The sequence below is a fragment of the Gymnoscopelus microlampas genome (assembly GCF_963454915.1).
Source record: "Gymnoscopelus microlampas genome assembly, chromosome: 22".
Lineage (NCBI taxonomy): Eukaryota > Metazoa > Chordata > Actinopteri > Myctophiformes > Myctophidae > Gymnoscopelus > Gymnoscopelus microlampas.
This window is the reverse complement of record NC_139959.1, coordinates 39,598,055-39,621,094: the sequence shown is the minus strand read 5'-3', so window position 1 is coordinate 39,621,094 and position 23,040 is coordinate 39,598,055. Positions and strand designations below refer to the sequence as shown.

At 40.2% G+C, this 23,040-nt stretch overlaps 1 protein-coding gene across 1 annotated transcript; it reads right to left on the bottom strand.

Moving 5' to 3' along the window:
• Positions 1–781: 781 nt before the first annotated feature.
• LOC311038629 (caspase recruitment domain-containing protein 8-like) lies at positions 782–13,310 on the bottom strand (the record flags this gene model as incomplete). The annotated part of the gene is made up of 8 exons (XM_084048201.1): positions 782–2,173; positions 3,898–3,987; positions 4,443–4,519; positions 6,850–6,916; positions 11,087–11,186; positions 11,339–11,440; positions 12,785–12,916; positions 13,183–13,310. 8 exons carry the CDS (start codon positions 13,308–13,310, stop codon positions 788–790), a joined length of 2,082 nt encoding a protein of 693 aa, XP_083904327.1. The 3' UTR covers positions 782–787.
• Positions 13,311–23,040: the final 9,730 nt, after the last annotated feature.

The window sequence follows — 23,040 nt, the reverse complement described above, 5'->3', positions numbered from 1 at the left end:
TTATCTGTAGCAGAGATTCTTCTTTAGAGCAGTGGTTCTCAATCTTTTCAGGCCGCGACCCCCAGAAATAATCATGTGAACTGGGGACCCCCAAAAATAATCATATGTGAACTGGGGACGCCCCCCCACCCTGTCAAGCACTTGGACTAGGAGTTGAGGCATTACATTTAGTTTGACTCCACGGATAAACATTTTGAAAATAGCCAATCAGCTAATTTCAACATCTTTGCCTCTTTTTTTAGGTAATATTTGACAATTTGGTAAATGTTTGACCTTTTGTTTATAGTTCAGTTTGTTGATTACTTTTGATGCAATGAAAACTTCATTTCAGAGGTGTTAAAATTGTCTTAAAAGGTCCTAAAAGTAATTAAATTGTAACCTTATAAATGTGCAGATACCCTGTATACACTTATACTGTATCTTGGTTTGTTTACTGTTGAGTGAGAAAACAATGTATTATTAAGATAATCATCTGAGGAAAATGACCGAGGACCCCTTGTGGCACAAAGCTTTGGATTTGGACACGTTCAGTATTTCGTGTCAACTCTCACATCATTGTTCTCCCACTGCTGGGCCTAAAACAATCATTTAAGCTTTAACACGTTAACTAACTGAAATAAAACATATAGTTTTAGTTACAAACAAAAACAATGAGAGCAAATACAGATCTTGTAGAGTGAAAACAATCACTGTATAAACCAGGGGTCTTAAACAGGGGGTCCGGGACCCCTCGGGGGTCCTCAGAGCTACTATAGGGGGTCGGACAATTTTAAGTATCAGTCCAGTTTTACATCAACCCAAGATGTTCAGAGAGACACGTGTCCAGATCACAGAGAATCAGTATCATGCTTGAACTTGCATCAGGTCCTTTGCGCCTCACTGTGTCGATGACAAAACGTGCCTTTTCTTTTCTCATCTGCATCCCATCAGCCATCTCCCGCTCAGCGTCAGTTATAATGCTCCTCTCTAAAAGTTTGTCTAGGAGACCGTTGAGATTGGGAAGTGAAACCCTGTCAATGAAGCTGTTCCGCACAGAAAACAGTCTCTCTTCTGCTGGAAGAGTCAGTGTGCGCTGAACTTGTTGTCTCCTTAAAGCAGCAGCTGAGAGTTTCACATAACCTTTCCATTCACAGATGGAGGTTTTACTGTTTCTTAGAAGCAGCCTAACATTCTTAAACCTTTCCTCTAAATTAATTACAAATGTTGCATTGTAATTTTTGTAGGATGATTCATCAACCTTAAATCTTGCCTTATCTGGTAAAATTATGATGGAATCATCTTGAGTGGAAGTGGAGAGGGTGTATTCATGGTTTGGGATTAGTTCACACTGAGGCATTTCAATGTAAATCTCCTCTCGTATGCTCCTTCTTTCCTTCAGCATGTCATGCCGTGCAACGTTCCCAGGCAGCAGCAACACATTCAGGATTGAACTTGGATCATCATCTTCATCAATCGGTGGTGTATAAAACAATGACACCGATGCCTGGACAGGACTGGGCCCGAACAACATCTCCATGATGATACCATATATAGATAATCCAGTTACATTTATGATAACATGAGTTTCTGTGATCACATGGGGTTTGATCAGCTCAATGCCATCATCCTCCATCACATGGACAACAGACAAGGATTTGCCTCCACCCATGGAGAGGATCTCACAATGTGGAAAGCGCAACTGACACACAGACATCTGAGAACCTTTGATGTCAAACAGTGGTCCTGCAGGCCTCTTCGTGCCAAGCTGGGATAGAAGCCTTCGGTCCCAGTGGACTGTCCTGTAAGTCACATCTCCCTCTGTCTTCATCTTAAACACCAGGTCGGTCACGTTGCATTGGAACAGTCCTGCTTGGGTGCTGTGGATCCTGTAGCTTTCCTCGTTTTCTACAACAATGATGTCAGGTGTAATTTTCTGTGTTTTGTCCAGTAGTGTAACATCATTTACGCTGTGGGACCGCTTGGCTGTGAAACTTGTCTTGTTTTCTAAACGTGGAATTTGGCTCAGTGAGGGTAAGCTGTGAGAACGAGGCAGAGAGATGGATTCTTCTATCCTCAAACCACTGAAGCATGAACTTAGATCAGTTTCATCTTGGAGCTCCAGAGAGGGATGTAGAGAGGACTGTGACTCTGTAACAGGATGTTCTTCCATCTCACCATGAAAATGAATAGTTCCCTAAATAGAATAGAATAGAATAGAGAAAGGGAAAATCAAATCAAGGACATTAATTAAAACAAAAATAACAAAAGTAACTGTGCCATAACACAACAACACACATGCTTGATGGAGATATATGTTATCCTACAGATATATTTATATATTGCTTGTTTAGGTTGTGTCTTCTTTTACAACCTTGGATTTTAAGCTGTTCTTTTCATGTTTTTATTGTGGTGGAGTAAAGGGACAGTAGATGGCACTCAGCCTACACAAAGCCACACAGATGAGCATTAATAATCACTCACAGTAGTTTTCACCTCGTTCAGAACATTTATTTGTCAAGTATGTTCCAATCTGGGAACCCATTGACTGTTTCCTTTGAATTTGCCTCTGGGGGCATTGCCCAATTCCCCCTGTATAGGGACCGGATGTCGGCCCGTTCCCTCTCCCTCAGCCCTCCTCTTCCGGTGGTGCATGTTTGTTTATATTCCTAATAACAACAACTCTACAGGTTGTAATGGGAGTTGCCAACAGATTCAGCTGCGTAGCTCTGAATCTGTCTTGAGAGATTAAGTAAGGTCAAATATGAGGATTGTGCCTCATACAGTGTTAGCTCAGCGTTCTGACCGGCCTATAGGCTACTTCAGGGTGAAAACAAGGAACAGCTGTCTTCCAGGATGAGGAGAGAAAAGGAAGATAAGGAACGCAGGCTTGTGTTTACTGTCTCAACACAGTTATTATACATTCTCATGTATTGTCCAAGAGGAGTTGGCCCGACAAGCCTTTATGCAACAACTCTGTCCCGACCATATTGGGTAGCATGTTCACCTGTCCTGCCCACAGACAATCCACCATACAAAATGCAGAATGTAGCACACCCAAGCTATAGCCCAATAACTGGGCTTAAGCTGCTCATGCCAATGAGCTATAAGTACAGTGGTTGTTTTCATTCTCCTCCTGCCAGTCAGGAGAGGTACCAAGGAGACAGAAACAAGACCAACACCCCTGGTCTGTCTGCTATGGATGTAGAGAACAGAAGCACATAGAGTGGACCTGCTCAGCCACAAAGCCCCTGATCACTGCTGCTTTGTCACCGTTAAACTACAGAAGGATCTGCTGTCCCGTCTCTCCTCTCCTTCCACTGAACATGGAACAACAGTTAGTATAATTACACAAAATGTGTTACGAGTTGGTGCTTCTACCTGTCTTTATTCTAGTACATGGTTGGTGTGTATAATAATACATGCATTAGTGGTCACAGCTCCTTGTCTGTCTCCCGTATAAAAGTCCTGCCACACCCCCACATCTTCCCTTTGTTATTTCCATATTGGAATGAGGTGGATGTCTTTTGTTATCTTGGAGTTGCACTCCAATTTGTATTTACACTGTACTTATACTGTGTTTGTTTAACTTTGTTTAGAGAGGAGTCCATGCACTAAAGCCAAACTAACCCAGAGACGTGTTTTCATGTCATTCTGAGTCAGAATAAACAGAGTTTGTCTCCAAAGAGATTCCTGAGTCTACCCATTCAACACAATGCAGATAAATAGTTACACCGGTTACATATATCTGGACTGAGAGTTGAATGACACAAATAGCCAGGCCTTTACTGACACTAGAGCTTCTCTCTCCTTAGTCTGACTATAGAGACTCTGCTTTATGGGCTCTGCTTGTTTACATCCTACCAGATAGTTCATTACATTCATTTGAGTTGAGAACCTCTGGGTTAATAATGTTCTCACCTCTGCTTTCTCCTCCATCTTCACATCAGGTTGACCTTCAACCTTCTTGCTCCCTCCACCTGCTCCCCCCTCCTCATCCTCCTCTTCCTCCTTCACCCGTGATGGATGGATGAATGGATGGATGAATGGATGGATGGATGGATGGATGGATGGAGAGAAAGAGAGCGAGAAAAGAAAGAAAGATGGATTTTTCTGATCACTTTCATTCTTGCCTCTGACAAATATTCCATATTATATAAAAAAAACTAAAACACTACAATACAACTTTAAAGGCTTTAAAACAAATAAACATATATGTATGTAAACTATAGTAAAACTATAATCTCTCAAGACAGATTCTGCTAACAGCAGCACCACTGCCTTAAACATGTAATATTGTTGTTAGAATGAATAAACACAGAAGCACCCGGGAGGAAGTGGAGTAAGAAAGGGGAGGAGCCAAGCCAAGTTCCTGTTTCTACACTAAAAAGGAGGTGGTGCCCCCAGATTATTTTTCCCTCCTTTTTTTACCGAATGGGTTCCCAGATTAGCAAAACTATAATAACCTTGTCACCAGGAGGAAGAGGAGGTGATGATGTCTGATCCATGGACTTCATCTCCATCTGACCAGACTGTTTCTTCTCTACAGAAGAACACCAAACAAACATTTATTACACATGATGAGTATAGAAGACATGATGTCTGATACATTGTTTTATGACTGTACATAAATATCACTGTAAACTCAATGAACCACATTCACACAGCGGCCATTTTGTTCTGACATCATACTTGGAGGTGGCCCCTCCCCCTCCAGTATGAAGTAAGAGTTAAATGGACACAGTGTGAACATGTTAGTTTAACCACATCAACCCTAGACTCACTATTCTGGACAGCTCATAACATATGAACATTCTGTGAACATCTGGCAAAAATCACACCCTGTGTGAAGGAAGCGGTGCCTTTGGGGCGGGGCTTAACTCATTTCAGTTTGTCCCTATTGGTCGTCTGAGTCCACTTACCAAATGTGTACTTGGTATCATGCTGCAAACTGCCATAATGGCTGTTTAAAGGCCAGCCAATGGGCAGACAGAGGGGGCGGGGCTTAAGTAATTACAGTTCGTCCCTATTGGTGGTTTTAGTCCATGTGCAAAATTTGTACTCCGTAGTATGCTGCGAACTTGAGTTATGGCTGTTTAAAGGCCAGCCAATGGGAAGACAGAGGGGGCGGGGCTTCAACAATTCATGCTCGTCCCTATTGGTGGTCTAAGTCCATATACCAAATTTGGAGTTGGTGGCATGCTGCAAACAGGAGTTATAGCTGTTTAAAATCCCGTGCTCATACGGGCGGACGGACATAAGATACGCTGGGGGGTCCCTGGACAGAGGGGGCGGGGCTTCAGCAATTCATGCTGGTCCCTATTGGTGGTCTAAATCCACATATTAAATTTGGACTTGGTGGCATGCTGTAAACTGGAGTTATACCTGTTTAAAATCCCGTGCTCATACGGGCGGACGGACATAACATACGCCGGGGGGTCCCTGGACAGAGGGGGCGGGGCTTCAGCAATTCATGCTGGTCCCTATTGGTGGTCTAAGTCCATATACCAAATGTGGACTTGGTTGCATGCTGCAAACTGGAGTTATAGCTGTTTAAAATCCCGTGCTCATACGGGTGGACGGACATAACATACGCTGGGGGGTCCCTGGACAGAGGGGGCGGGGCTTCAGCAATTCATGCTGGTCCCTATTGGTGGTCTAAGTCCACATACCAAATGTGGACTTGGTAGCATGCTGCAAACTGGAGTTATAGCTGTTTAAAATCCTGTGCTCATCGCTCATACGGGCGCTGGGGGTCCCTGGACCCCTCTTTGATAACTTCATCAATGCATGCTCGTGCCTATTGGTGGTCTAAGTCCACATACCAAATGTGGAGTTGGTGGCATGCTGCAAACTGGAGTTATAGCTGTTTAAAATCCCGTGCTCATTCATCCCAGTGTGAAACGGACACACGGACAAAGTCATGTATAGAGCGGTTGGCACCGCTAAAAATAGCCGATCTACAAGCTCACACCGCGTGGGCTTGTAGATCAGCTACTTTTGATTAAGAGATTTGGTGTAGAAGGAAAAAATGAGTGGACAAAGTACAGACCCCTGGGGGACCCTGTTCAACGAAGTATAACCACTTAAAGGGATATTTCACTTTCAAAAGAACTATGGTCATTTTATGGTCTACTCAAGCTTTTGTGAACCCCCAGACAGTTTTTAAGTTGCTTGATTCAGTATTTAGATATTTGATATTCATTTTGCCAGCCACGCCCCCTGCCTATACAAACCCATTGTAACTTCAAACTCTATTTTTAACCCGTTTAACCATCAAAAACACCCGTCCTTGGTTCTGGTGACTCACCCTGCCCTCCTAATGCGTGAGAGGGCCGTGTTTTTTTGATTACTTTTTTCATTTATTTTTTATATTTTTTTTTGGGAAAATTAAAAAAATAAATACAAAAAAAATATATTAAAAATAAATGAAAAAAGTGATCAAAAAAACACAGCCCTCTCACGCATTAGGAGGGCAGGGTGAGTCACCAGAACCAAGGACGGGTGTTTTTGATGGTTAAACGGGTTAAAAATTGAGTTTGAAGTTATAACGGGTTTGTATAGGAAGGGGGCGTGGCTGATAAAATGAATATCAAATATCTAAATACTGAATCAAGCAACTTAAAAACTGTCTGGGGGGTTCACAAGGGCCTGAGTAGACCATAAAATGAACAAAGGTTTTTTTGAGTGCGTTTGTGTGTGTGTGTGTGTGTGTGTGTGTGTGTGTGTGTGTGTGTGTGTGTGTGTGTGTGTGTGTGTGTGTGCGTGCGTGCGTGCGTGCGTGCGTGCGTGCGTGCGTGCGTGCGTGCGTGCGTGCGTGCGTGCGTGCGTGCGTGCGTGCGTGCGTGCGTGCGTGCGTGTGTGGAACCTTACCCATCTTCATCCAACTCTTCATCCTCAGCTCAGACCTCTTCTCATACATCAGTTTCCAGTATTCCTCCTGTATTTCACACATCAACAGACAATGACAGATTGAAGCTACATCAAGTGTTAACACACTGTTCCTTAACCAGAGCTGACAACTCTCACACAATGAGCGTGAGACACACATAAATGACCCTCTTCACATGCACTCACACCACACATCATATGTATCACGCCGTCAAATCAGCCCAAGTGTTAAGCAAGGGACAATGCATGGGGAGGTAGTCATTATTGAAATTTAAAGCCCGCGCCTCGGTGGTTAATCGTTTACCCAAAAGTAACAACAAAACGAAGTATTTCCTTGCTTACGGCAATGAAAGTATTCCATAAGTATTGGGCTGGGCGGACAAGTTCGCCTCGCAAAAACAAATGACGAAATGGAAAAAAACTCGCCCCAAAACACACTCGCCCCCCATTCTATTTACTGCCGATTTGCCTGTAATACCGCCGGATTTGCCCCGGGGCGACTGTGTTTTGGGGCGAGCGTTTTGGTATTACCCCGTTGTTGTGCCACGATAAACAAGGAAGCGCAGTGGATCAAATAGAATGACTTCTCGGTTATTGCATCGTCTATTTCTCACTTCAAATGTTTTCAAAAACATTCTTGAGAGCAACGTTTAGTTGTAAATGACATTGTTTGTTTGTTTACATGGCTGTCATGTTGGATAAAGCATATAACCAAGCAGCGCAGGTTGACATGAGCAGGTGTTCTGAGTCTCTGATTACACAGCGGTCCGTTATAGAGCTCATCGGTCATTATCCAGAAATAATGACCGATGACTGACCAATCAGAATCGAGCATTCAACCAAGCCGTGTAATAAACTGTGTTAACTCATGCACCACTGAGACATCCACTTCTGCCGGCCTTTGAACGATAAAGTGAATTAAATGATTGTATCTGAAGTATCCCCACCTGTTAACTGTCGTGAAAAGCATAAATGTTAGGTGTGTGTGTGTGTGTGTGTGTGTGTGTGTGTGTGTGTGTGTGTGTGTGTGTGTGTGTGTGTGTGTGTGTGTGTGTGTGTGTGTGTGTGTGTGTGTGTGAACTAATGTTCTATGCTCTACACATCCAAAATGTTAGCTGCCGGGTGTACCATGGAATATTTTCTATCCGGTCAAGTTTTTAAACTGAATTTGACAGACGTCTAATTATTTAGAACTCCTCTGTGTGTCATGCTGCGCTGCCAAGAGCAGGCAGTTAAAAGGGGGAGGGACCTTTGGATGTATGCGTGTGCAAAAAGAACAGATCTTCAAGCTAAAAACGCAATGTGTTGTGTTGTTAGCTTGTAGATCTGTTCTACAAGCTAACGAGAGAGAGAGAGAGAGAGAGAGAGAGAGAGAGAGAGAGAGAGAGAGAGAGAGAGAGAGAGAGAGAGAGAGAGAGAGAGAGAGAGAGAGAGAGAGAGAGAGAGAGAGAGAGAGAGAGAGAGAGTGTTATATTGCTGAGGTGAGTGATTAAAGGAATTTGACAATTTAGAATCATTTGCCGGGGTGGCAGTGGCTCAGGGGTAAAGTGGCTGGATCTTTTCGATCCCGGTCTCCCCCAGAGTTAGTGTAGAAGTGTCCTTGAGCAAGACGCTGAACCCCTAATTGCTCGAGATGAGCAGGTTGGTGTCTTGTATGGTTTCCTCCGCCATCGGTGTGTGAATGGGTTAATGTAATGCACAATCTATGTAAAGCGCTTTGGATAAAAGCGCTATATAAATGCACCATTTACCAGAATATTTTGTGCAGTCTGTCTTGACTTTATAGCTATCAGACTTTTATGGAAATCAATGTGAATATTGAATAGGAAACATATGGTGCAAAACATCAGTCAAGGTGAACCATCACCATCTCTACACAGGCTGTTACACTGACTCCTACTGTCACTATATTTATTATGACTGTGAATACACTCCAGTCATTCCCACATACAGTTTACACATTAAACTCCATTTGATACCTAAGTGATATATTCTAGTTAATTGCATACACACAAAGATATATTAATGAGTGGTTATTATTAAAGATGGCTCTTTAATTGATTCAGTCATCAAATCAATGTCTCTGTTTAGCTTGTTGATGGATGAAATTAAAACATTTACCCATAATGTTCCCATGTTAGTAAAGCCTGTTAAAGTATCAAACTCCCTGTTAAAATGCACCAGAATACAGGACATTATATCTGTTTAAAAGACCCCCCCACCAAAATGATCACACTCACACTATTAATCTACACCTACCACCAGTTTCTGCCTTAACCCATCTGTGTCACTTTTATTCAAACATATCAGATCTACAAGCTCGTAGCGCGGCACCTAGTGCCGCGCTACGAGCTTGTGGATCTGATATGTTTTGAAAAATTGTGAAAATGTGTGCAAATCTTTGAATACTGTATATATTTTTTAAAGTGAACATTTGTAACTCAAATCTTTGCTTCTGGGGGGTTCCTGGAACAAAATATTTTACAAATGTTTGCTTTAAAAATATATATTTTCAAAGATTTGCACAAATGTTCTTGTTTTTTCAAAATTGAAGATCTACAAGCTCACTTGGTGCCGCGCTCTGAGCTTGTATATCTGCTATTTTTTAATAGCCAAAGAAATCTAAAAATGACACAGATGCGTTCCCGGTCTCAATGGGTTAAAATGACTTGATTTCATTATTGAGGGTTAGATTTGTAAAATGATAACACACCCACCCAGTGCAACATACCAGCTGTACCTGGTTGAGGGATTACAACTGGTGTGTTGCACTGGGTGCAACATTAAGTACAACAATGAATACAAAAATACATTTGGCGTGCGGTGGTGACTCCATGAATCGATAAAATAATTATACTAATAATAATAATAATAATAATAATAATAATGTTTGCTGCACACGCCACCAAATCTCACTCCAAGGTTTTCTGAAAATAAGACTAAAAGACTGGACAGATGGTGACAGTGGTATAAGTAACTAAGTACATTTACTCAAGTAATGTACTTAATTACAATTTTGAGGTACTTTTACTTGGAGTACTGGAGTAATACTGGAGTATTTCCAATGTCCATTGCTTTTACTTCTACTCCACTACATCTCAGAGGCAAATATTTAGCTTTATCTCCACTACAATTATTTTGAAAACTAGTTACTAGTTACTTTGTAGACTTTGATTATTACAAAACCACTTCAGCCTTATATACAGTTCATTTCGGCCATTTGAAAATAACCGATCTACAAGCTCACAATGTGTCAAAATATATGCATTGTGAGCTTGTAGATCTACTATTTTCAAAAAATACTAATGAAAACTTGAAATGGGACATTCTGTATAATGAGTACTTTTACTTTTGGTACTTTAAGTACATTTTGATGCCAATACTTTTATACCTTTACTCAAGTACATTTTGAATTCCGGACTTTTACTTGTAACAGAGTATTTCTATATTGCAGTATTGATACTTTTACTTAAGTAAAACATTTGAGTACTTTTTCCACCACTGGGTATAAGAGAACAGTTTAATGTAAGTAGAACACTGTTAACCTCATGAACCCTAGCTTCCCTATTCTGGGGAAAACATGCAGTGGAAATAGCAGATCTACAAGCTCACAATAGCGTTTAGATCTATAGAGGGGCTGTAGAGGGCTAAGAATAGACCCCTGAGGAACCCCGTTCAATTTAAGTATAAAGGGTTTATATTATTAATAAAGTTAAACTACAAGTCCACAACGTGTCACATTGTGAGCTTGTAGATCTGCTATTTTCACTACTTTTGAGTGACACTCTTCTATGATGAAATGGGGCATTAAGTTATGGGGGGTGAAACGTGGAGATACAAGGTTTCTGCCCGACAACAACGATAATTAACCCTTTATACATAGTTGAATGGGGTCCCCCAGGGCTCTGAACTAGGCCTGATGCTTCTCTCAACACCAAATCTATTTGCTTAAAATAGCTGATCTAAAAGCTCACAACGGGTTGCATTGTGATTCATTGTAAGCTTAGATTGTCTATTTTTGTGGAATGTTCACCTCAGAATAAGGACGCTAGGGTTCATGTGGTTACCTGGCATCCCTATTTTAGACACATTTTTGTTTATTGTTTTGTTTTTTTATGTCATTGAATGATGAACAAATAAATCTTACACTCTACATTGTAGTTCATGTATTCATTAGAACATGTAAATAAATGTCATGGAGATAATATTAGGTTCTTACCCTGCTGTTAGCTGACTCATATATGTTCCTCTCTATGTTCTGAGCATCAGTCACCAGGTTAATGTCCTCAGCTGGGTTTCCTGTTACCATGTCCTCTACACTGCTCACCAACACACAGAGAATGAAAGAGACAAAGTCAGACATCAGATTCAATCATCATATAATAAGTGATAATAGTTCAGCTGGTCTGGGGTCTAGAAGATGGTGAAAACACATTGTATTGGTTCTGCTTTCTGTGTGATGAACACTCACAGACTGCGGACATAGTTGTCACGGATCCTCTGTGTGTAGTCTTTATGCCAAGACTTCCTCATGTCTGCTTTAGAGAGACGGAGGGCTGTCATGGAGTACCAGCTGAGAGAAAGACAATGATAGAAAAAACAAAGAGACATAGAAAGAGGAGGGAGAAACAATGAGGAACACATTATTATTATGATATGAGATAATATTATATGATATATGTATACAGGTGGAAACATGACAGTTTTTTTTCTTCATACTGTAAAATAATACAAAATAAATAAAACTAAAAATGATTATACACACACCAGTGGTGGAAAGTAACAAAGTACATTTACTTAAGTACTGTATTTAAGTAACATTTTGAGGTATTTGTACTTTACTTGAGTATTTCCAATTTCCAATACTTTTACTTCTACTCCACTACATCTCAGAGACAAATATTGTACTTTTACTCCACAACAATTATTTGAGAACTTTAGTTACTAGTTACTTTTCATATATACATTATTATATTATGAAACTTTAATCACTTTAGCCCTATTTTATACATGGGCTATTTGAAAATAGCCGATCTACAAGCTCACAACGCTTCGCGATGCGACGCGTTGTGAGCTTGTAGATCTGCTATTTTTAAATAGTTTAGTACTTTTATTTTTTTTCAAACTTTTGGTACTTTAAGTACATTTTGTTGCCAATACTTTGGTACTTTTACACAACTACATTTTGAATTCTGGACTTTTACCTGTAACAAAGTATTTCTATAATGCAGTATTGATACTTTTACTTAAGTAAAACTTTTGAGTACTTGTTCCACCACCGACACACGCATGCACGCACGCACGCACGCACGCACGCACGCACGCACGCACACACACACACACACATATATATTAACCACTTAAACCCCATTATCCATATTCGGGGCAAATGTTTGCAGAGAATAGCAGAAAATAGCAGATCTACAACTAATAATTAGTTTCAATTGTACTCTTAGTATATTGTGATATCAATACTTTTGTACTTTTACTCAAGTAACATTTTGAATAAATACTTGTGGTATTGCTACTTTAGTAAAAATAAACAAATCTGAGTACTTTTTCCACTACAGGTAATAATAATAGTAACTGTTGTGTAAACATATAAATATTGACAAATAAAATCAATCAACATTTTAAAGGTCAAAGGTTTAGTGTACAGATCTCTGATCAGCTTTAAACATATTTTATATATTTTTCCTCCTATCATCCTCCTCCTATCTTCATCCTCCTCTTCCTCCATCTCATCCTCCTCCTGCTCCTGCTCCTCCTATCCTCATCCTCATCTTAAATCATTCAAACATGAATTCATTCATAGTGTCTCTGTTCATAGACATGCAGCTGATAATCAGAGAAATGTTCACCAAGAAAATAAAAACAATAAAAGAAAGAAAGAAAACAGACAGAGAGCCAACGTTACCTTGTGGATAAGATCTTTGTCACACTGCAGGATGAGTTTCTGCATATTAAATCCTCAGCAGTGTTCATGGAGTAACAGCCTCTACAGTACCAGTCTTTATCATCAGTGGTTGGTTTTGCTGGTCTTTTCATCCTGACAAACAGACAAAGACAAGAGTCAAGTTATTTGTGTATAAATTATATTTCTTCATATTTAATAATTCATTTTCATCATTAAAATGATGATGACACGTGGAAACCAACATGTAATCTACAAGCTCAATCAGTGTGATTCAAAACACATGCCGGGGGGGGGGAGGGTCATACATATTTGGTTTGACCCCCGACTTGCAGAGCTCTATAACACCTATAACAGTGTTTACCAGAGACCAGGATGTATAATATATCTGATTCACATACTGTGTGTGTGAAGGTCCAGGTTCAGGAGGTTTTCCTTTAGACCGGTCACTCTTCATAGACACACAGCTGGATGTTGGAGACTCTGGTCTGTCAGATCCCTCCTCCTCTCTCTCCATACACTGACTCATCTTTAGGTCTTTATTAAACCTGTCAACGTTACAGTCAATGAAATACATCAGGAAACAGGAAATGATGAATACAAGATATGAGTGACATCATGCACAAAAAAAAACATAGGCCTATGTTTTCTTTTTTAAACAGTAGACTATCTATTATTTTATACTGGTATGTAGTTACAAACATTGTATAACAGTGTTCTAATATAATCTTCTAGTTATGTCATAGATCGTACCCCAAAAAGTCACATAAAGCCTCTTTCCCTATAGCATGGGTTTTCAACAGGGGGTCCGGGACCCCTAGAGGGTCCTCAGAGTTATTGCAGGGGGAATTTTTTTTTTTTTTACATTAACCACTTGAACCCCAGCATGCCTATTCTAGGGAGGAACATGTGACATGTGAAAATAGCAGATATATAAGCTCGTGTTGTGGGCTTGTAGATCTGCAGTTTTTGGTGAAGAGGTTTGGTGTAAAGGGGAAAAAAGAGCAGACCAAGTACAGAGTCAAAGAACAAGTCAGACAGACAGACAGACAGACAGACAGACAGACAGGGTAATAAGTAGAAAGTGAAAGTAAAAACTGCTCCATCCAAAGTTTAGACAAACTTTTGTAAACAATACTGAAGGTTTCTACTATAAGTTATAACACACTTAAACAACATTAACTTTAACAACATAGAATAAGTTATAAAACACATTCAATTAACATAATTCTCTCACCCTATATGAACTTGGAGGACTGTGTTTTTCCTCCTACTTCTGACAGTGTTCAGTTCAGTGTTGCCAGATTGTGTGACATAAACAAGCAGCCAGGTCTATGAACACGAGCCCAAAAGAAGAGACTAGCTGCCAACCCTCCTGGATTCTGCAGAGTCTCCTTCATTTCAACCACATCTCATGGAGGACTCCTGGAATGACATTTATGATTTCTCCTGGATTTGGTATCAAACTCCCCAAATTCACCAAAACACAGGAAATGACATCTGCTCTGTTTAAAAGTTTCTGATGCTTCAGTCATTTCTGTACGCCTACTCTTTGTGTTGTAATGGATGACATTGTACAATGCTGTAAAACCTGATAAAAGTATTAATCTAAAAAAATCACCACACACGCACGCGATCTACAAGCTCACAATGTGTCACAATGCGACACATTGTGAGCTTGTAGATCTGCTATTTAAAAAAAAAGAATCTTTAGAAAAGGAAGTGGAATATTTAGAACATGTTTCAAACATTTTAACAACACAAATCTTGTATGGGGGTCCCTGGCACAGAATATGTTCAGATGGGGGTCTGTGCACAAATACAGGTTATTATGTTGTCTGTCCTCAAAAATGTTTGAGAACCATTGGTTTAAAAACAACAATAGGAAACAAGTCCAAACAATAAGTAACAACACTTTAGAAACAAGCCTAACAAACACCTCAACCCACAAATACCAATATTTACAAGAGACGTTACAGAAAAACAAGCCCAGAGCTGCTTATAATACGCAGACATGGCAACCCAGGGTGTTTCCTACTGTACAGTACAGCAGTGACGTCATCATATTCAGCCAGAGGGAGAGGGGATAATTATGCTACAAACAGAGTTTTAATATGTGTATTTATTCTATCTTGTACTTATTGTAATGTTCTCTATAATATGTAGTTATGATCATTTTATATCATTATGAGTCAAACATATTCTTCTCATTTTGTCATACATCATTCCTCTAAAAGTCACACCCCCCCCCCCTTTCCCTGTCGTAATGGTTTCTTCCAAAAGTTGCACAATATACAGCAGCTTGTACAGTGTGTGTGTGTGTGTGTGTGTGTGTGTGTGTGTGTGTGTGTGTGTGTGTGTGTGTGTGTGTGTGCGTGCGTGCGTGCGTGCGTGCGTGCGTGTGTGTTTCACCTCCTACAGGCTGCAGTAGTAATTACACTCCATTCAATTGAAGGAGGTTTTATCCAGACTTTACAATTGATTTTATTTCCTTAATCAACTAATAATAAATTAATTAATCTATGTCTATAGATTTCATAGATAGCTTCATAGACATGTGTGACAGCTCTGTCATCAGTGTTGTGTCCATTAATGTGTCTTTATTTGTTTGCAGAATGTCCCATTTCACAAGTTTTCAAATGTCCTTTGAAAATAGCAGATCTACAAGCTCACAATGTGTCGCAAAGTGACGTGTTGTGAGCTTGTAAATCTGGTATTTTCAAATTGCAGTATATATTCACAGGTATAGGTCTGAAGTGGTTTTGTAATAATAATCTAAATCTACAAAGTAACTCAAGTTTTCAAATAATAGTAGTGGAGTAAAAGTATGTTATTTGCCTCTGAGATGTAGTGGAATATAGAAGTAAACTTGTAAAAAATTGGAAGTACTCCAGTAAAGTAAAAAATACCTCAAAATTGTACTCAAGAAGTACAGTACTTGACTAAATGTACCGAAGGTTTAAAGCCTGCTGCAGCCTTATCATGTCTCTGTTTGATTCTGTCAAACAACACGTGGATGTTGTCAGATCTAATCAGGTTTACAACATGAAAGCGTGTGATGTGATCTCTCTGTACCACAGACAGAAAACAGGAAAACCTGATGTGACATGAAGATTAATCTGCCAGAACTCCCTGTTCCTTTCCACCAAACGCATCTGTGTCATTTTACATGTCTTTGGGCTATTCAAAAATAGCAGATCTACAAGCTCATAGGGCGGCACTGAGTGCCGCGCTATGAGCTTGTAGATCTGCTATTTATATTTTTTTAAATCGTGAAGATTTGTGTAAATCTTTGAATATATATTTTTTAACACTGTGTTCTTACCTTAAAATATATCATTATATAATGATATAGTCAATATAAAACAGATCTGTAGTTGTGTATTCTGACTGAGTGTAAAGCAGAGTGACTTCCTGACTGGAGAAACAAATAAAGAATGTTTGTAAACAAACATGTAGATTTATATATAATATATACATTTCCGGGTGGAATGTCTCTGAATAAGTAAGTTAAAGAGGTGGTGCCATGGTTTTGCACTTTTTCTGTTTTTCATGTGTCTATGAGGTTGATAGAACTCCATTAAGGCCCCCGCTGGTGGTTTTATGGTGTTTTATGTCTTCTCTGACTATTTGGAGTTTTTTCCTGGAGGCTGAAACCTTGAGTCAAACGTGCCAATCCAAAAACAGGGGCATAGTGACACCACAGAGCCCCCAAAAAAACATACCCTCCCCCTCATTATCATAACACAACAGGTGTGGGCATGAGGAGGAGGAGGGACTAGGACAGGTGGGTGGTGCTAAGGTGGTGGAGGAGGTGCTAAGGTGAGAACCAGGCATACTTAATGAACTGGAGGCGTGTCCACATAAAAACATTTTTTTAAACAATTTTTGTACACTTTTTTTTTTTTGAAAAAAATCCTTACATAATAATAATACCTTATGATCAGGTTTTAAGGTTGAAAAATATCATGGCACTCCATCTTTAATATTGCATCACAATCATTTTAGCCACTTTAACCTTTTATGCTTTGGCTATTCAAAAATAGCAGATATACAAGCTCATAGCGCGGCACTCGCTTGTAGATCTGCTATTTTTGAAAAAGTGTGAACATTTGTGCAAACTTTTGCATATATATATTTTTAAAGCGAACATTTTTAACTCAAATCTTTAATTGCTTCTGGGGGTCCCTGGAACAATATTTTGAGATGGGGGTCCGCGGCCAAATACATATCATTTTGGGGGTCCTTGACATGAAAAAAGTGTGAGAACCACTGCCCTAAGCAGGCTTCAGGCGGGCTCTTTAAAATCATCTCGTAGCCCCGCCCCCTCTCCCCCTTCCCTGCACACAACTGCGCGAGCCGAGGGTGACAATCAAACACAGACTGACAGCTTGACAGCTTCGTCGTATTTGGAATGAAAATAGTGAAATAAAGACTTTATAATGTAACGCTACACCTCATGGAAGTAGAGAGGAGTTGTCAGTGTTGTCAGGTCACAATGACATGTGTGACAGTCTTTAAAGAGGAGTTAATTTATCCTCTGTGACCGTGACAATAAACAACTTCATTGGTCGTTTATTTCCAACTGCGTTTGTTCTCCTGCGTCATAAAAGTAGCTCATAATATAATAACATGACAACAGTGGATGTTTATGAACACAGACACAGAGGATAACCCAAGCACAGGTCAGTACAGGTGCAATATGGGTGAGTTTGTCTTTGTCATTTAATACAGTGGTTTTCAACCTTTTTTTGCGTCAAGGACCCTCAAATTGACAAACATTAGCCCAGGGACCCCCATTAGAAAAGATATGCCAGGGACCCCCAATAAGAGACGATTTTTACGGCTCTAGCAGTGATTCTCAACCATTTTAATTTCAAGGTGCAGTTTGACATGCATTAGGCTACAGACCCCCATTTAATGGCATTTCTATCTCTGGGACCCCAATTTATATTGTAAAATCAATGTTAATGTAACTCTGAGAGTGTACACATTTTTGTACACTCTCAGAGTTACAGACCCATAAGGGTCCATTTGGTTCCTATCTATCATTTAGCTGGGGACCCCCTAGCTGGAACTCCCTCAAGGACCACTGGTGGTCCCCAGACCACTGGTTGAAAACCACTGATTGAATACAATCAGTTGTTTCTGTTTCCTGAATGGGCTGTCAATGGAGGGTGTTGCAATGTAAAGAAAAGTTATTTGGCTAAGCCCAAAGCACATAAAGGTAATGTGTGTATTTCAGCTGTGGTTAAATCAGTACATGTATTATATAATAATATTTATAAAATATAATGTAAAAATTACAGAGAGAGAGAGAGAGAGAGAGAGAGAGAGAGAGAGAGAGAGAGCCAGCCAGCCAAGAGTGAGTGAAAGGCCAGCCAGATTTGAAACTTAAAATAATTGACCATTAAGGTGCTGTCTATGTGCATGGGTCCTATACAGTACTTCTATTGCCTGAATGTGACTAAATAAATACACATTGTTTTGTTGGGGTATTTCACAGGCTAGCACCAAATATCCTTGTATGAAACCTCATACCTAACTGTTATACCAATGATTGTTTATTTGGAATTGGTATTGGAGCAAGTTTTACAACCTGACTAGCACATCTAGATTTCTGTTTAATCTCTCAATTAATTTCAAGGCATATGTTACCCTATAGGGCCGAGGGTGACAATCAAACACAGACTGACAGCTTGACAGCTTCGTCGTATTTGGAATGAAAATAGTGAAATAAAGACTTTATACTGTAACGCTACACCTCATGGAAGTAGAGAGGAGTTGTCACTGTTGTCAGGTCACAATGACATGTGTGACAGTCTTGAAAGAGGAGTTCATTTATCCTCCGTGACCGTGACAATAAACAACTTCATTGGTCGTTTATTTCCAACTGCGAATTTGTTCTCATGCGTCATAAAAGTAGCTCATAATATAATAACATGACAACAGTGGATGTTTATGAACACAGACACAGAGGATAACCCAAGCACAGGTCAGTACAGGTGCAATATGGGTGAGTTTGTCTTTGTCATTTAATACAGTGGTTTTCAACCTTTTTTTGCGTCAAGGACCCTCAAATTGACAAACATTAGCCCAGGGACCCCCATTAGAAAAGATATGCCAGGGACCCCCAATAAGAGACGATTTTTACGGCTCTAGCAGTGATTCTCAACCATTTTAATTTCAAGGACCCCCAGTTTGACATGCATTAGGCTACAGACCCCCATTTAATGGCATTTCTATCTCTGGGACCCCAATTTATATTGTAAAATCAATGTTAATGCAACTCTGAGAGTGTACACATTTTTGTACACTCTCAGAGTTACAGACCCATAAGGGTCCATTTGGTTCCTATCTATCATTTAGCTGGGGACCCCCTAGCTGGAACTCCCTCAAGGACCACTGGTGGTCCCCAGACCACTGGTTGAAAACCACTGATTGAATACAATCAGATATAACTTTTCTGTTTCCTGAATGGGCTGTCAATGGAGGGTGTTGCAATGTAAAGAAAAGTTATTTGGCGAAGCCCAAAGCACATAAAGGTAATGTGTGTATTTCAGCTGTGGTTAAATCAGTACATGTATTATATAATAATATTTATAAAATATAATGTAAAAATTACAGAGAGAGAGAGAGAGCCAGCCAGCCAAGAGTGAGTGAAAGGCCAGCCAGATTTGAAACTTAAAATAATTGACCATTAAGGTGCTGTCTATGTGCATGGGTCCTATACAGTACTTCTATTGCCTGAATGTGACTAAATAAATACACATTGTTTTTTATTTCACAGGCTAGCACCAAATATCCTTGTATGAAACCTCATACCTAACTGTTATACCAATGATTGTTTATTTGGAATTGGTATTGGAGCAAGTTTTACAACCTGACTAGCACATCTAGATTTCTGTTTAATCTCTCAATTAATTTCAAGGCATATGTTACCCTATAGTCAGATATCAAGGTGTAGCTCTTTTATAATGTGTGCATGTTTAAAAATGCCACCAGATAATGAGGACAAAGTAAATCAATATGTGTTTACCATTATGCTATTTATTTGTTTGATGACATGAAAGCATCATTGATTTTTCGAGGTCTGCAAACAAAGTTAGCCTGGTAAACCCTCCCTCCGGAAATCTCATTTCCATTTGATTTCAGAAATCAAATGGAAATGAGATTTCCGGAGGGAGGGTTTACCAGGCTAAAACAAAGTCACATACAGTATTTTCTACAAATGTCTATATCAGTGGTTTTCAACCAGTGGTCCTTGGGGGAGTACCAGGGGGTCCCCAGCAAAATGAGCTAACATAGCGTTAGAATCATTTTAACCACTTAGTTTTGGCTATTCAAAAATAGCAGATATATATCTGCCGCGCTATGATATACAAGCTCATAGCGCGGCACCGAGTGCCGCGCTATGAGCTTGTAGATCTGCTATTTTTTTAAATCTTGAAAATGTGCGCAAATCTTTGAATACATTTACAATACATTAGATTTATTAACTCAAATCTTTGCTTCTGGGGGTCCCTGGCACAAACCATTTTCAGATGGGGGTCCGCGGCCAAATGTATATCAATTTAGGGGCCCTTGGCATGAAAAAGGTTGAAAACCACTGGTCTATATCACACACTCTGCTGAATCTAGGGCCTACACATTATCATTTTCTCTTGTAAGTGCCGTTCTACCATTATGGCAGTAGGCCTAATTATTACACAATTTACAGTACGGTAATACAAACATAACATGTAGAAAATATATTCATGTAAAATATTCAACATTTTACATGACATCAGAAAAGGATGCTGTTGAAGGTAGTGAGTTGTTGTGACAGGGTACATTATTCATGTATGTGACTCTTTCTTTCTTTCAGACACTCCAGGCTAATGGTGTCCCTCCCAACCTACGCCGGACCCTAGGAGGAGGAGGAGGTACAAGAGCCAAGGTGACCCCCAGACTGTGACAGTGAGGAGTTTAACATCCTGCGTTTCAGTGTGGCACCCTCTCCTGCATAGACCATATTCACACGGCGGCCATGTTGCTATTACGTCAATGAACCCCCGGTGCCACCCCGGTTGCCACGGCAACGGGGTGGCACTTTCAATGTTAAATGACTGAATGGCCGGCGTGTGAATATGGTCTATGGAGGGTTCTCCATCCATCCACCCCCACCAACACCATATCAAGCTCATTCTTCTCAGTCCTGTAGAGCAGTGCTTCTCAAACCTTTTCATGTCAAGGACCCCCAAATTGATACTTATTAGCCCGCGGACCCCCATTTGAAAAGATATGCCAAGGATTCTCAACCATTTTGATTTGTAGGACCCCCAGTTTGACATGCATTGGGCTACAGACCCCCATTTAATGGCAGATTTCTGTCTCTGGGACCCCAATTTATATTGTAAAATCAATGCTCATTTAACTTTGAGAGTATACAAATGGAACCAAATGTCATTTGTTACATACATTTCCAGGTGTATGGAGGATGGAGATGACTGGAGACACCGCTGTAGAGCCCATCCGATGATGAACTAGAGAGAGAGGGCCTCTGTCTCTCTATCCATGGAATCCAGTGTGACCCTGGCCATCACTTACACCACTGATGAAGTTGAAGACGTCTCAAGGTAGAAAACTATTTTTTTATGTGTGTGTGTTTTTCTTTTCTTTGCTGCTGCTGTGATTCAAGCTTTTGTAGCTACTACTGCTGTCATCCCAATGAGTGGGTGGCAATGAAACATGTTCAGTGGCTGTTTCTGCCTCTGGAATTGAAGTCTGATGTGAGTCTACAGTGTGAGTTGTGTTGTTTCTGCTGTTGAAGTGTAACAGGGGTAAAGTGAGTTGTAACAGGGGACTGTATCCTTTGTGTGAGGGTGCTTTTTCCTTTGAGTTTAAGTTTAAGCTAGAGGTTGTTTTGGGCTTTGACATAACGGCCATTTATTCCACTGATGTGGATGTACATTATGTGTGTTTTGCTGTGGCTGTTGTTGAGGTTGTGAGTTGTGACACTGTGGCTGTACTGGTTCATGACTGGCTTGGTGGCAAAAAATGTCTATAAATAGGCCTTTTCTTTCTCTCTCTCTCTCTCTCTCTCTCTCTCTCTCTCTCTCTCTCTCTCTCTCTCTCTCTCTCTCTCTCAGGATAGCTGCTGCTTGTGTTGTATGCTGTGTATACAGGGGTGCTGGTTTATGTGCGCGTTACTGGGGACGCAACCAGGGACGCATGCACGCGTGAACATTTTTGGTATTTTTACGGGTTTGTTACTTTTTGGGTTTTTTTGGGTTACTTTAATGCGGTTAATCTGGTACAAAAAATGTACTCCATGAAGTGTAGATGTCGGAGGTTTTTTCTTTTTTTGTGATGAGTTTGTGATGGGTGCTCGTCATTTCTCCTGGGGGGCTTTAGCCCCGAAGCACCCACAGTATCGGCGCCCTTGTGTGTATACAAATGTGTTGTGGCTGCTGTTGAACTTGGAGGTTGTGCGTTTTGACAAAGTGGCCGTATTGGTTCATGTGGTTGGCTTGACAACATCTCTCTGTCTATGTAGGCCTTTTAACTAAAGTAGCAAACCCGCTTTAAAAAACAAACCTAAATTGAAAACAAAAAAGGCAAAACGAAGGGAAAATAAAAACAAAGGAAAAATTCAAAACTAGAATAACCTATTTTTGTTTGTGTAAGAAGAAAAAAAGGAAGACTTTTCAAAAGACATGCTATACATTCTCACCCTTCATGTTGTGTGGACAGACTCGCTGTGGTGCTGAAGACTCCACGGGGGTAAACTCTGAACGATCCCAATGTGCCGAATGGACTCGAGTTATAGATTCAGCTTCATCTCTCTTTCAACTAGGGGGACCTTGGCCTGAAAACGTTGAAGACCCCTGGCTTAACCCATTGTTGTTTTACCCTCAGGAGTTAAATGAACGCTAAGGGTTTTACTGTGTGGTGCAGGGTGCTGTTCACAGAGATATAAAACATGGAAACGTTCTCCTTCACTGTGACACTTTTGTCTTTCATTTTGTGTCTGAAAAGAATTCAATGTGAATGGACTCACATTGTGATAATTCAACAACCCTGACCTTTTCCTCAACACTGTGATCCTGATTTATCATCAAATTGAATTCCAATTTTCTTGCAGCTATTCAAACATACTGGTGACCAGTGTTGGGCAATTTTACTCAGGAGAGTAATATGTTACTTATTAAAAAGTAAGTCCAAGCTTCCATAATAATCTAGAGTTCATTCCGTGATTTTTCAAAGGTACTGTACAG